Source organism: Cyprinodon tularosa, unplaced genomic scaffold, assembly GCF_016077235.1.
Source record: "Cyprinodon tularosa strain WSP-4 unplaced genomic scaffold, ASM1607723v1 ctg469, whole genome shotgun sequence".
Taxonomy (NCBI): Eukaryota; Metazoa; Chordata; class Actinopteri; order Cyprinodontiformes; family Cyprinodontidae; genus Cyprinodon; species Cyprinodon tularosa.
In genome coordinates this window covers 358,474-372,181 of record NW_024039195.1, presented here as the reverse complement: position 1 = coordinate 372,181, position 13,708 = coordinate 358,474, and the positions used below count along the sequence as shown (strand labels likewise).

Genomic DNA, 13,708 nt, shown 5'->3' with positions numbered 1-13,708 from the left:
TTAGCAACTTAGTGCTAGTAGGTTCCCAATGAGAAATTCCATTGGGACCAAGTAGCACTAAATTGGTGACTTAGAAACGACACTGTCAAGGAACGCTGTGGACAGAGGAAACATGCAAGAGGAGGAGAGTTTAGTGTCGGAGGTCGTGGATGAGTCTCCTCCGTCATCCATTTTTTATTTAGAGGAGGAAAGCGGTAATGAAAATGTGGAAGAGGACGCCGGGGCGGCAGAAGCTTGGTTTGGTGTAGAAGGCTTCCAGCCGTACATGTTTGAGCCCTTGCCTCTCAACGCTGCCAGTTCTGTTAGCTCTACGCCTGCCGAAGACACAGACGTCCATCCCCGTGAACACTGGGACGGAACTCAATGGGAAAGGAAAGGATTCTGATTTCAACCGTTGCGTATATTAGCTGCGACATATGAATCAAGATGCTATGACCTAAAACATTTGATTGACAGATGACCTTTTAATATATGATTGGCCGAATTTAGGTGTTCAGGCTGACGTATAACTAACTGGCCGGCATAAGATAATGAAAAATAAACACATGTTAAGACATCAGTTTTCGCAAAACAGAAATTTTCTAAATTTTGGGACACTATCGTCTGATAAAGAGTACATTTATGTACATGTTTAAGCCAGAATGATTTGAAATTTAAATATGATTTCCCTATGACTTTAAAAGCTTTAATTGGTTGGAATATTCTTCTAAATGTGCTGCTTTTTGCTTTGCTTGTTAGGTTTTTGGCACACGTCTCAGATACGCCGCATTAGTGAATGTTGGAGTCAGTCATTAGCAAAACGCACTGAACACGTTTCAAAAATAGTGAAATGAACCTTGTGTGGCCAGACAGCTCTCTGGGTGCTCAGCACCTCTAAACCTCGGATCCTGGAGGAGCCACTACAGAATTAGACGAACTGAACTCCAGGAACAGATCTGAGCTCAGAGTGTTTTCAGTGCAGAACCAACGACTGCAGGTCCACATGTTAGCATAAACATGCAGCATAAACCTGCTTGATTGTTTCCAGCTGTGGACAGGAAGTCTCCACCCAGGTCACATGACAGGAAACGCTGCGGGTTGTGTGTGTTTACCCTGCTGCGCCCTCAGGAAGCTGCTGGTCTCTGCAAACCGGGACACATGGACTTCATATCCCAACTCCTGTAAGACCCGCTGGTGCAGAACCACCTCTGTATCAGAGAGCTGATGTCGACCCGTCAGAACCACAGCCTGGTGCTGGCGGTGCAGGCGTCTCTGAGAGTGGAACCAGGCCTGAGGAGACATGTACTGGGATCAGCTCAGAAAGAAAATCCAACTTCATGATTCTCTGGAGTCAATTTGAACTGATGTTCTGCTGATCCACTTCATCTTCTCCAGCAGCAGTAAAATTTGTTATAAAAACAGCCATTTATCTTTCACTGAGTCTCTTTGGACGCCGCAGGTCTTTTAATGTCATCGTTTTGGCCCAAAACTGCACCAGTTTTATTTATTGAATAATATCTGCATTTACTCTCCAAGATCAAAGACATTTGATATTTACTTCTCAGAAGAGAGGAGAAAAAAAACTGTTTTATGATTTATAAAAACTTCTAGGTTCTTTCTGTCAAACTCCAGGATATTTATGAATATTTTACTTTAGGAGAACTCAGAGGATACTTTAGGATAATTTAATAAATACTTTAGGAGAACTCAGAGGATACTTTAGGATAATTTAATAAATACTTTAGGACAGGGGTCTTCAACGTTTTCCAGGCCAAGGACCCCCAAACTGATGATGAGATGGAGCGGGACCCCCTAATTATATATATTGACTGAAATGGGGTTATATCAAACTGTTCCTATAGTCACTCTATTACATAATGTAACTGAAGTAATGTCTCCCTGGGATTATTAAAGTATTTCTGATTCCTGGTTGATGGGACAGGTGTTGTAAATGAAACGGTGTCCAGCTTGAAAGAGCTCCTGTGTGTCGTTGAATGTGTGCATTGATGACTGAAAGACATCTTCTGCCTCCATTTATCTGTTTACTACAGTGTTTTGAATTCATGTTATGTGGATGTAAAGACATTTCAATTAGTGGAAAAATTGCAGGGGGGAATATAAAAAAAAAGTTTAATCAACCAAAACTTCCGTGACCCCCATGCAGTACCTCCGTGGACCCCCTAGGGGTCACGAACCCCCTGTTGAAGACCTCCGCTTTAGCAGAACTCAGAGGATACTTTAGGATAATTAAATATATACTTTAGGAGAACTCAGAGAATACTTTAGGATATTTCAGTAAATACTTTAGAAGAACTCTATGGATACTTTAAGAGAAGTCACTGGACACCTAAGGATAGTTCAGTAAATACTTTAGGATAACTCAGAGGATACTTTAGGATAATTCAGTAGACACTTTACGGGAACTCAGTTGATACTTTAGGAGAACTCTCTGGTTACTTTAGGAGAACTCAGTTGATACTTTAGGAGAACTCTCTGGGTACTTTAGGAGAACTCAGTTGATACTTTAGGAGAACTCTCTGGGTACTTTAGGAGAACTCAGTTGATACTTTAGGAGAACTCTCTGGGTACTTTAGGAGAACTCAGTTGATACTTTAGGAGAACTCTCTGGGTACTTTAGGAGAACTCAGTTGATACTTTATGAGGACTCTCTGGGAGCTTTAGGAGAACTCAGTTGATATTTTAGGAGAACTCTCTGTGTACTTTAGGAGAACTCAGTTGATACTTTAGGAGAACTCTCTGGGTACTTTAGGAAAACTCAGTTGATACTTTAGGAGAACTCTCTGGGAGCTTTAGGAGAACTCAGTTGATATTTTAGGAGAACTCTCTGGGTACTTTAGGAGAACTCAGTTGATACTTTAGGAGAACTCTCTGGGAGCTTTAGGAGAACTCTCTGGGTACTCTAGGAGAACTCAGTTGATACTTTAGGAGAACTCTCTGGGAGCTTTAGGAGAACTCTCTGGGTACTTTAGGAGAACTCAGTTGATACTTTAGGAGAACTCTCTGGGAGCTTTAGGAGAACTCTCCGGGTACTTTAGGAGAACTCAGTTGATACTTTAGGAGAACTCTCTGGGAGCTTTAGGAGAACTCTCTGGGTACTTTAGGAGAACTCAGTTGATACTTTAGGAGAACTCTCTGGGAGCTTTAGGAGAAAACTCTGGGTACTTTAGGAGAACTCAGTTGATACTTTAGGAGAACTCTCTGGGAGCTTTAGGAGAACTCTCTGGGTACTTTAGGAGAACTCAGTTGATACTTTAGGAGAACTCTCTGGGTACTTTAGGAGAACTCAGTTGATACTTTAGGAGAACTCTCTGGGAGCTTTAGGAGAACTCTCTGGGTACTCTAGGAGAACTCAGTTGATACTTTAGGAGAACTCTCTGGGAGCTTTAGGAGAACTCTCTGGGTACTTTAGGAGAACTCAGTTGATACTTTAGGAGAACTCTCTGGGAGCTTTAGGAGAACTCTCTGGGTACTTTAGGAGAACTCAGTTGATACTTTAGGAGAACTCTCTGGGTACTTTAGGAGAACTCAGTTGATACTTTAGGAGAACTCAGTTGATTCTTTAGGAGAACTCAGTTGATACTTTAGGAGAACTCTCTGGGTACTTTAGGAGAACTCAGTTGATACTTTAGGAGGACTCTCTGGGAGCTTTAGGAGAACTCAGTTGATACTTTAGGAGAACTCTCTGGGTACTTTAGGAGAACTCAGTTGATACTTTAGGAGAACTCTCTGGGTACTTTAGGAGAACTCAGTTGATACTTTAGGAGAACTCAGTTGATTCTTTAGGAGAACTCAGTTGATACTTTAGGAGAACTCTCTGGGTACTTTAGGAGAACTCAGTTGATACTTTAGGAGAACTCTCTGGGAGCTTTAGGAGAACTCTCTGGGTACTTTAGGAGAACTCAGTTGATACTTTAGGAGAACTCTCTGGGAGCTTTAGGAGAACTCTCTGGGTACTTTAGGAGAACTCAGTTGATACTTTAGGAGAACTCTCTGGGAGCTTTAGGAGAACTCTCTGGGTACTTTAGGAGAACTCAGTTGATACTTTAGGAGAACTCTCTGGGAGCTTTAGGAGAACTCTCTGGGTACTCTAGGAGAACTCAGTTGATACTTTAGGAGAACTCTCTGGGAGCTTTAGGAGAACTCTCTGGGTACTTTAGGAGAACTCAGTTGATACTTTAGGAGAACTCTCTGGGAGCTTTAGGAGAACTCTCTGGGTACTTTAGGAGAACTCAGTTGATACTTTAGGAGAACTCTCTGGGAGCTTTAGGAGAAAACTCTGGGTACTTTAGGAGAACTCAGTTGATACTTTAGGAGAACTCTCTGGGAGCTTTAGGAGAACTCTCTGGGTACTTTAGGAGAACTCGGTTGATACTTTAGGAGAACTCTCTGGGTACTTTAGGAGAACTCAGTTGATACTTTAGGAGAACTCTCTGGGAGCTTTAGGAGAACTCTCTGGGTACTCTAGGAGAACTCAGTTGATACTTTAGGAGAACTCTCTGGGAGCTTTAGGAGAACTCTCTGGGTACTTTAGGAGAACTCAGTTGATACTTTAGGAGAACTCTCTGGGAGCTTTAGGAGAACTCTCTGGGTACTTTAAGAGAACTCAGTTGATACTTTAGGAGAACTCTCTGGGAGCTTTAGGAGAACTCTCTGGGTACTTTAGGAGAACTCAGTTGATACTTTAGGAGAACTCTCTGGGTACTTTAGGAGAACTCAGTTGATACTTTAGGAGAACTCTCTGGGAGCTTTAGGAGAACTCTCTGGGTACTCTAGGAGAACTCAGGTGATACTTTAGGAGAACTCTCTGGGAGCTTTAGGAGAACTCTCTGGGTACTTTAGGAGAACTCAGTTGATACTTTAGGAGAACTCTCTGGGGGCTTTAGGAGAACTCTCTGGGTACTTTAGGAGAACTCAGTTGATACTTTAGGAGAACTCTCTGGGAGCTTTAGGAGAAAACTCTGGGTACTTTAGGAGAACTCAGTTGATACTTTAGGAGAACTCTCTGGGAGCTTTAGGAGAACTCTCTGGGTACTTTAGGAGAACTCAGTTGATACTTTAGGAGAACTCTCTGGGAGCTTTAGGAGAACTCTCTGGGTACTTTAGGAGAACTCAGTTGATACTTTAGGAGAACTCTCTGGGAGCTTTAGGAGAACTCTCTGGGTACTTTAGGAGAACTCAGTTGATACTTTAGGAGAACTCTCTGGGAGCTTTAGGAGAACTCTCTGGGTACTTTAGGAGAACTCAGTTGATACTTTAGGAGAACTCTCTTGGAGCTTTAGGAGAACTCTCTGGGTACTTTAGGAGAACTCAGTTGATACTTTAGGAGAACTCTCTGGGTACTTCAGGAGAACTCAGTTGATACTTTAGGAGAACTCAGTTGATTCTTTAGGAGAACTCAGTTGATACTTTAGGAGAACTCTCTGTGTACTTTAGGAGAACTCAGTTGATACTTTAGGAGGACTCTCTGGGAGCTTTAGGAGAACTCTCTGGGTACTTTAGGAGAACTCAGTTGATACTTTAGGAGAACTCTCTGGGTACTTTAGGAGAACTCAGTTGATACTTTAGGAGAACTCTCTGGGAGCTTTAGGAGAACTCTTCGGGTACTTTAGGAGAACTCAGTTGATACTTTAGGAGAACTCTCTGGGTACTTTAGGAGAACTCAGTTGATACTTTAGGAGAACTCAGTTGATACTTTAGGAGAACTCTCTGGGTACTTTAGGAGAACTCAGTTGATACTTTAGGAGAACACTCTGGGTACTTTAGGAGAACTCAGTTGATACTTTATGAGGACTCTCTGGGAGCATTAGGAGAACTCAGTTGATATTTTAGGAGAACTCTCTGGGTACTTTAGGAGAACTCAGTTGATACTTTAGGAGAACTCTCTGGGAGCTTTAGGAGAACTCTCTGGGTACTCTAGGAGAACTCAGTTGATACTTTAGGAGAACTCTCTGGGAGCTTTAGGAGAACTCTCTGGGTACTTTAGGAGAACTCAGTTGATACTTTAGGAGAACTCTCTGGGTACTTTAGGAGAACTCAGTTGATACTTTAGGAGAACTCTCTGGGAGCTTTAGGAGAACTCTCTGGGTACTTTAGGAGAACTCAGTTGATACTTTAGGAGAACTCTCTGGGAGCTTTAGGAGAAAACTCTGGGTACTTTAGGAGAACTCAGTTGATACTTTAGGAGAACTCTCTGGGAGCTTTAGGAGAACTCTCTGGGTACTTTAGGAGAACTCAGTTGATACTTTAGGAGAACTCTCTGGGTACTTTAGGAGAACTCAGTTGATACTTTAGGAGAACTCTCTGGGAGCTTTAGGAGAACTCTCTGGGTACTTTAGGAGAACTCAGTTGATACTTTAGGAGAACTCTCTGGGAGCTTTAGGAGAACTCTCTGGGTACTCTAGGAGAACTCAGTTGATACTTTAGGAGAACTCTCTGGGAGCTTTAGGAGAACACTCTGGGGACTTTAGGAGAACTCAGTTGATACTTTAGGAGAACTCTGGGAGCTTTAGGAGAACTCTCTGGGTACTTTAGGAGAACTCAGTTGATACTTTAGGAGAACTCTCTGGGAGCTTTAGGAGAAAACTCTGGGTACTTTAGGAGAACTCAGTTGATACTTTAGGAGAACTCTCTGGGAGCTTTAGGAGAACTCTCTGGGTACTTTAGGAGAACTCAGTTGATACTTTAGGAGAACTCTCTGGGTACTTTAGGAGAACTCAGTTGATACTTTAGGAGAACTCTCTGGGAGCTTTAGGAGAACTCTCTGGGTACTTTAGGAGAACTCAGTTGATACTTTAGGAGAACTCTCTGGGAGCTTTAGGAGAACTCTCTGGGTACTTTAGGAGAACTCAGTTGATACTTTAGGAGAACTCTCTGGGAGCTTTAGGAGAAAACTCTGGGTACTTTAGGAGAACTCAGTTGATACTTTAGGAGAACTCTCTGGGAGCTTTAGGAGAACTCTCTGGGTACTTTAGGAGAACTCAGTTGATACTTTAGGAGAACTCTCTGGGAGCTTTAGGAGAACTCTCTGGGTACTTTAGGAGAACTCAGTTGATACTTTAGGAGAACTCTCTGGGAGCTTTAGGAGAACTCTCTGGGTACTTTAGGAGAACTCAGTTGATACTTTAGGAGAACTCTCTGGGAGCTTTAGGAGAACTCTCTGGGTACTTTAGGAGAACTCAGTTGATACTTTAGGAGAACTCTCTGGGAGCTTTAGGAGAACTCTCTGGGTACTTTAGGAGAACTCAGTTGATACTTTGGGAGAACTCTCTGGGAGCTTTAGGAGAACTCTCTGGGTACTTTAGGAGAACTCAGTTGATACTTTAGGAGAACTCTCTGGGAGCTTTAGGAGAACTCTCTGGGTACTTTAGGAGAACTCAGTTGATACTTTAGGAGAACTCTCTGGGTACTTTAGGAGAACTCAGTTGATACTTTAGGAGAACTCAGTTGATTCTTTAGGAGAACTCAGTTGATACTTTAGGAGAACTCTCTGGGTACTTTAGGAGAACTCAGTTGATACTTTAGGAGGACTCTCTGGGAGCTTTAGGAGAACTCTCTGGGTACTTTAGGAGAACTCAGTTGATACTTTAGGAGAACTCTTTGGGTACTTTAGGAGAACTCAGTTGATACTTTAGGAGAACTTTCTGGGAGCTTTAGGAGAACTCAGTTGATACTTTATGATAACTCTCTGGGTACTTTAGGAGAACTCAGTTGATACTTTAGGAGAACTCTCTGGGTACTTTAGGATAATTCAGTAGATACTTTACGAGAACTCAGTGGGTACTTTAGGAGAACTCAGTGGGTACTTTAGGAGAACTCTCTGGGAGCTTTAGGAGGACTCTCTGGGAGCTTTAGGAGAACTCTCTGGGTACTTTAGGAGAACTCAGTTGATACTTTAGTAGAACTCTCTAGATACTTTAGGAGAACTCTCTGGGTACTTTAGGATAATTCAGTAGATACTTTACGAGAACTCAGTGGGTACTTTAGGAGAACTCAGTGGGTACTTTAGGAGAACTCTCTGGGAGCTTTAGGAGGACTCTCTGGGAGCTTTAGGAGAACTCTCTGGGTACTTTAGGAGAACTCAGTTGATACTTTAGTAGAACTCTCTAGATACTTTAGGAGAACTCTCTGGGTACTTTAGGATAATTCAGTAGATACTTTACGAGAACTCAGTGGGTACTTTAGGAGAACTCAGTGGGTACTTTAGGAGAACTCAGTGGGTACTTTAGGAGAACTCTCTGGGAGCTTTAGGAGGACTCTCTGGGAGCTTTAGGAGAACTCTCTGGGTACTTCAAGATAACTCTTTGGATACTTTAGAAGAACACATTGGATACTTCAGGAAAACTCACTGGATAATTAAGGAAAACTCTTTGAATACTTTAGGAAAACTCAGTGTATACTTTAGCAGGACTCCCTGGATACTTTAGGAGAACTCTCTGAATAGTTTAGGAGAACTCTCCGGATACTTTAGGAGAACTCTCTGAATAGTTTAGGAGAACTCTCCGGATACTTTAGGAGAACTCAGTAGATCCTTTACAACCCATGGAAATACTCCAGTGGAACCAGTGTCTTCTGGGCTCTTTAGAAACTAAGCAAATCCAAACATTTCTACTGTTTCTTCCATAATGAAACTTTGATCCTTCCAGAAACAAAAATGAAACAACAGAGTGGTTTGTGGCTTACTGACCCGTTTAGAACACAGCAAACTTTCATGGAGGCACTACTGGAAAAAAAATCTGTTTTTCTCTCAGAACCCAAACCTCTGTGAAGCCTGGGTTTGGTTCACATCCTGAGCAGAACCACTAAATTCTGCTCCGTCTAGAAAATGTAGATTTGATTCGTTAAACCCGCTCCAGCAGATCTTCATTTTCAGCCTGTCAGCTGATCTGAGGTCAGTCAGAACCGACCTTTGTTACGTGTGACGCTCTGCTCTGACAGCAGTGAATAGATGCTGCTCCTCTTTCAGTCAGAGGCCAGAAAGGTTCTGATCTCACCCCAAAACAGAAACCTTTGACATTTGATCCGTTTCACTTAGTGGTTCTGCTCAGAAATGCTCACAGGTGAGAAAACCCAGAAGAAGATGAGGACTGTCAGAGAGCAACAGGCCTCATTCCAGACTAATTACATGACCAGAACCCAGTGAGAGTCATGTGACCAGAACCCAGTCAGTCACATGACAGAGGCAGCTGACCACACGCTCTACTTCTTCCCCTCTTTCACTAAAACGTTCTTCTTTTTCCTAAACTAAGAGGAATCCAATCAGGATCAGTGTGTTTCCGTGTGCTGAGCTTCGGTTCTGATTTTTCTGTTTGTTCTGCAGCTGACACCAGTTGGACCCAGTTCAGCTGCTGCAGTAGTAAATCTAACCAGCTGGTTTTCTCACACCAGTTCGGCTTTTTTAAATCCCTCCTACTGGTTTAACGGGTTACAAACCACTAATCAGACATGGAGTGTTATGGGACGGATTGCTGTGGAGGTAAACTAAACTGGTCTGCTGTGACCCCAGTGAGTAAACAGAGGGTTCCTCAGGGATGAGACTGGATTTAAAATTAGACACTTGGATCCGCAGCAGGAAACAGTGACAGACTGGAAGAAACCAGAGGAGCAGCTGAGAGCTTCAGAACAGAAACAATTAAAGGATCCAGAGCTTTATAAACATTAAAAAAACATTAATTAACAATGAAACTTTAGAAAACTCCCAAAAGATCTAGAATTACCTGCAAAGATCTTAGACATCCTGAAACATCAGTATCAGTCACTAAGGTTTACAACTTCCAACATTCAAAACAGCTATGAGATTATTCCAAAAAAAGTTTAAAAAAAACAATCCACTGGACTTTGTTTCCTAGTTTGAATACGTTTTACTTCCCATCCAGGAAGCTTTTTCAGTTCAAAATGTCAGAAATAGTGTTGAGTTTCAGGTTTTATAGAGAGGACCAAAAACAAAGTCTTGTTTTGGCTTAGAAAACATACAAAGTTCAATAAGCCAATAAGCCAAAACAAGGCTTTTTCTTAGCCTATTTCTATTTCCAACATTTTGAATTGAAAAAGCTTCCTGGATTGGAAGCAAAACTTCTTCAAACTTGAAAACAAACTCCAGTGGATTGTTTTTTTTTTTACTTGTTTTACATGTTTTTACTTTTTTTTACATGACCTGGATGACTGAGAATCTTCACCAGCAGCTATGAGATTACCCCTGAAAGATTCCAGCATGTTTAGAGTAAAAAAAACAAAAAAAAACAGAAGATCCTGGATGCTGGGATGAATACTCAAGTTGCCTTTGCATCGGAAAGAACAAAACCATCTTCAAAGAGCCAACTGAGCCTTTGGAAAACCCTTAGAAATTAGTCAAAGCAGAAACATCTCCACAGAATATCTGTGAGGATCTTTTATATTCAAAAGCAAATTGAAACACCTCAAAGAACCCTAGAGAAACGACTTAGAAGCAGCCAACAGAACCAGCATATCCAGAACTTTAACATTTACTTAAGTTCTATAACAACAATGGAAAGATCTCCAATCTGCCTGCTGGGTTCTCTAGACTAGAATCTGCAGGTTTATCATCCTGAACCATGAGCTCCATAAGTTCCAATCTAGAGCAGAGTTCCTTCTGACAGGAACCAGTTTGAAGTCACTAGATCTTCTGGTCTTTATTTCTCCAGCAGATCTTGGACTATGTTAAGATCAGGGGCGGATTTAGGATATTTGGGGCCCTAGACAAAGACAGGTAGGGGGCCTCTGAATTGAGAAGACAACACATAAACCAGAAATGTTAATAGAATAGATTATTCTATAATTTATTCTGCATTTTGTCCCTCTCTTCTTGTTGTTCTCCTCTCTATGTTGTGTACTCAGCTTCATGCTGTCTCTAAAGGAATGAAAGATTTTTTCCAAGCACTAAGCTCCTTCCTGTGTTTCCAAAACGGCAAAAGTAAATAACCCAGTCCCTCTTTTCACTGTAGACACGCTACACTGAAAAAAAAAGCAAAATGGAATAATTTTTAGCATTTACTTAATCATATTTCGTTACTTTAACACAAATGTTTCATGTTAGCAGGGTAGGACATAAAACAATTGTGTTAAAGTACCTAAAAATGATTAAGTAAATGCCAAAAACAGTTGCATTAGATCTGCTTATCTGTTCTAGCTGCATGAATCATGACAGCAGACAAGATAGAAGACAGCAGGAGGCAGGGTTACCAATCTCCTTGCTCTGGAGAGCAGAGTTCGCTGCTTTTAGATGTTGTCACCAAAGGTTCCAGTAGCAGAAAAAAGTCGCTAGGAGCTTTTTTGTAATAAAAGTGCTAGAGGGGTCTGAAAAGTGGCTAAATATAGCGACAAAAACTCTAAGTTTGCAACACCGTGTTTGCATCGTTTGTTTTCAAATGGTTTGCTGCTGTCTGTTTGGACCTTTCTGAACATGTGCAGCAAATGGACTGATCCAATATGGTGGACACTGAAGGGGGGGGCTGAGACGCACTTAGTATTATAAGCGTTCTGATGGCATTTTAGCAATAGTATTTTTTATCAAAAACATAATTAACGTGCACAAATAAGGAATAGTTGTATTAACCATACATATAAACAGAGTTTTATTGGGGCCCCCAGGAACTTGGGGCCCTTGGCAACTGCCTCGTATTGCCTAATGGTAAATCCGGCCCTGGTTCAGGTATTTGTTGTTGCGTTCTGGAGTTTAACCTCTGAGAGTCGGCCTGGTGGCAGTTTTACACTCTGTTATCCGACAGAAACTCAATCCTCAGGAATATTTTTATCCGAGGACACACTTAAAATACCCATAACACAGAACCTCCAGACCGGGTTGGTCCGCTCAGCTGTCGGTCATCCTGCAGGAAAATCCAACCCTCAGATCCTAAAAATACTGCCAGCGTGAGCCAGGAGGAGCCTTGGAGCTGCAGCCAAACAGAAGTCTTCTCAGGAATGTGATCCTCAGGCCAGCAGCAGAAGGTTCTCTGTTAGCTCATTAAAGTTGGAACAGAAAGTCTGCAGATGAGGGTCGTTAATGGATCTAAATGGTTCAGAGTTCTGGATCTGAACCAGAGATCCGATCAGATAAAAGTTCTGTTTGTTAGGAAAGAAACAAGCAGAGCTGCTAAACATCTTTTTTTATATTTTATCATGATTTTTGTTGTCTTTATTTTGATAATTAGCTTATTATTTTGATTATTTAAGTCCAGTTTGAAAGGGTCAAAGGTCAGAACATCAGCAGAACTCAGAACCAATGAAATCTGCAATTGATGCTAAAAAAAGAACATTTCGAATAAAAATCAGAAAATTTCTGTTCTTTATAATCCTGACCTCCCTGAAACATTTGAAGGGAAAAGAGGAAAAAGTACTGATCCAATGGGTCCAAAGTAGCTTGTCTAGACCGGATCAGCAGGGGCGGAGCTAGATGGGAGGCCAGGGGTGGCCATAGCCACAATCATTGGCCACAGGGGTGGCCAATGATTGTTTTCCCTCTAATACAGATGGTGGCAGCAGTAATACTCTAAAGTGGATTATTCAAAACATTTTAATTTGTTGTGGTGAATTCTGCACATTAATAAACTAACATCAAAGATGATAAATACAGAATTCATGCTCTTTTCAGAGCTAGATTTAGTGTTTTATGGGGTAAATAGAAAATCATATGTCTCTGCAAGTAATCTAGGAGTCCAGTAAATTCATAGATAAATAACAATTTTAATTAAAACTTATAAAAAAATAAATTTATGTAGATATTAGTACATGTAAATATCAATTTTATGCAAAATTTTTATTGATACAAAGTAGGTAAGTAATGACAATGGAACAGATTTACGCCCCAGAACCCAAAAATGAAAGTTTTATCCACTATACCTTTTATTTAGAAATTACGGGTGTAAATATATGAGTTTCTTTGTTTAGCAAAGGCTGTAGGAAAGTATAATTTGTCTTTATTTAGAAAATCTGGATGTTTTGCTTGTTAATATTCCTGTTGGATCATTCTTGACCCTGAGGTTCTGGCTCCACTCTCGCCCCCCCCCTCAGTGCGCATTGCTTATTGCCTGGCCCCCCTTATAAAGACTTTCTAGCTCCGCCTCTGCGGGTCAGACCGTTACCTTCAGATTCAGCCCGCAGCTCATGAACGCGCAGGCGCACTTCAGGTGAGCCTCACCTGCGTCTCCTCCTGCAGAGCCTCCAGAGCGGAGACCAGCCTCCTGGTCTCCGTCGGAACCTCCTCCGCCTCGCTCCGGTTCTGGTTCCGGTCCACCATCAGCGTCTGGTAGCAGAAGCAGAGCAGCGCGAGCAGCAGCAGCAGCGGACCCGCGCACGCGCGCCGCCGGAGCAGCATCCTGAGGAGGCGCCGCATGAGGAGCGGCTTCACTTCACCGCGCTCCTCTTCATCTCCATCCCGCAAACAGGAGCGCTTGGTGTGAGAATGAGGAGGCTGGAGGCTGGAGAAAACAGGCTTCACCATCTGGTTCCACTTAGACTCCAGCAGCAGCAGGAGGAGCAGCAGCTCAGGTTTCACAGGCGGACTCTTCCTCTGAACTTTTGAAAAGTTTTCAGCTGCGGTTCGGACCGTCAGAAAGAGGTCCAGACCTCCTCCCCTCCTCCTCCTGGTGGAGTTATTTCCGGAACACACATGTCCACAGACTGAAGCCAAAGGGGCTTGAGAGGAAAACAGAATCTTCTCATCAAGTTTCCCACCAAACATCATCAGAACCTGGTT

At 42.2% G+C, this 13,708-nt stretch overlaps 1 protein-coding gene across 3 annotated transcripts in view; it reads right to left on the bottom strand.

Annotated features, from left to right (window-relative positions):
- Positions 1 to 13,708, bottom strand: part of cped1 (cadherin-like and PC-esterase domain containing 1) — a 35,693-nt gene extending 21,985 nt beyond the window's left edge. For all 3 annotated transcript variants that reach the window (XM_038301511.1, XM_038301513.1, XM_038301512.1), the window contains exons 1-2: positions 13,151 to 13,708; positions 1,092 to 1,269 (exon numbers count right to left, since the gene is read on the bottom strand). In XM_038301511.1, the coding sequence (XP_038157439.1) occupies positions 1,092 to 1,269; positions 13,151 to 13,696 (724 nt within the window). In that variant the 5' untranslated portion in view covers positions 13,697 to 13,708. The remainder of the gene's footprint in view (positions 1 to 1,091; positions 1,270 to 13,150) is intronic.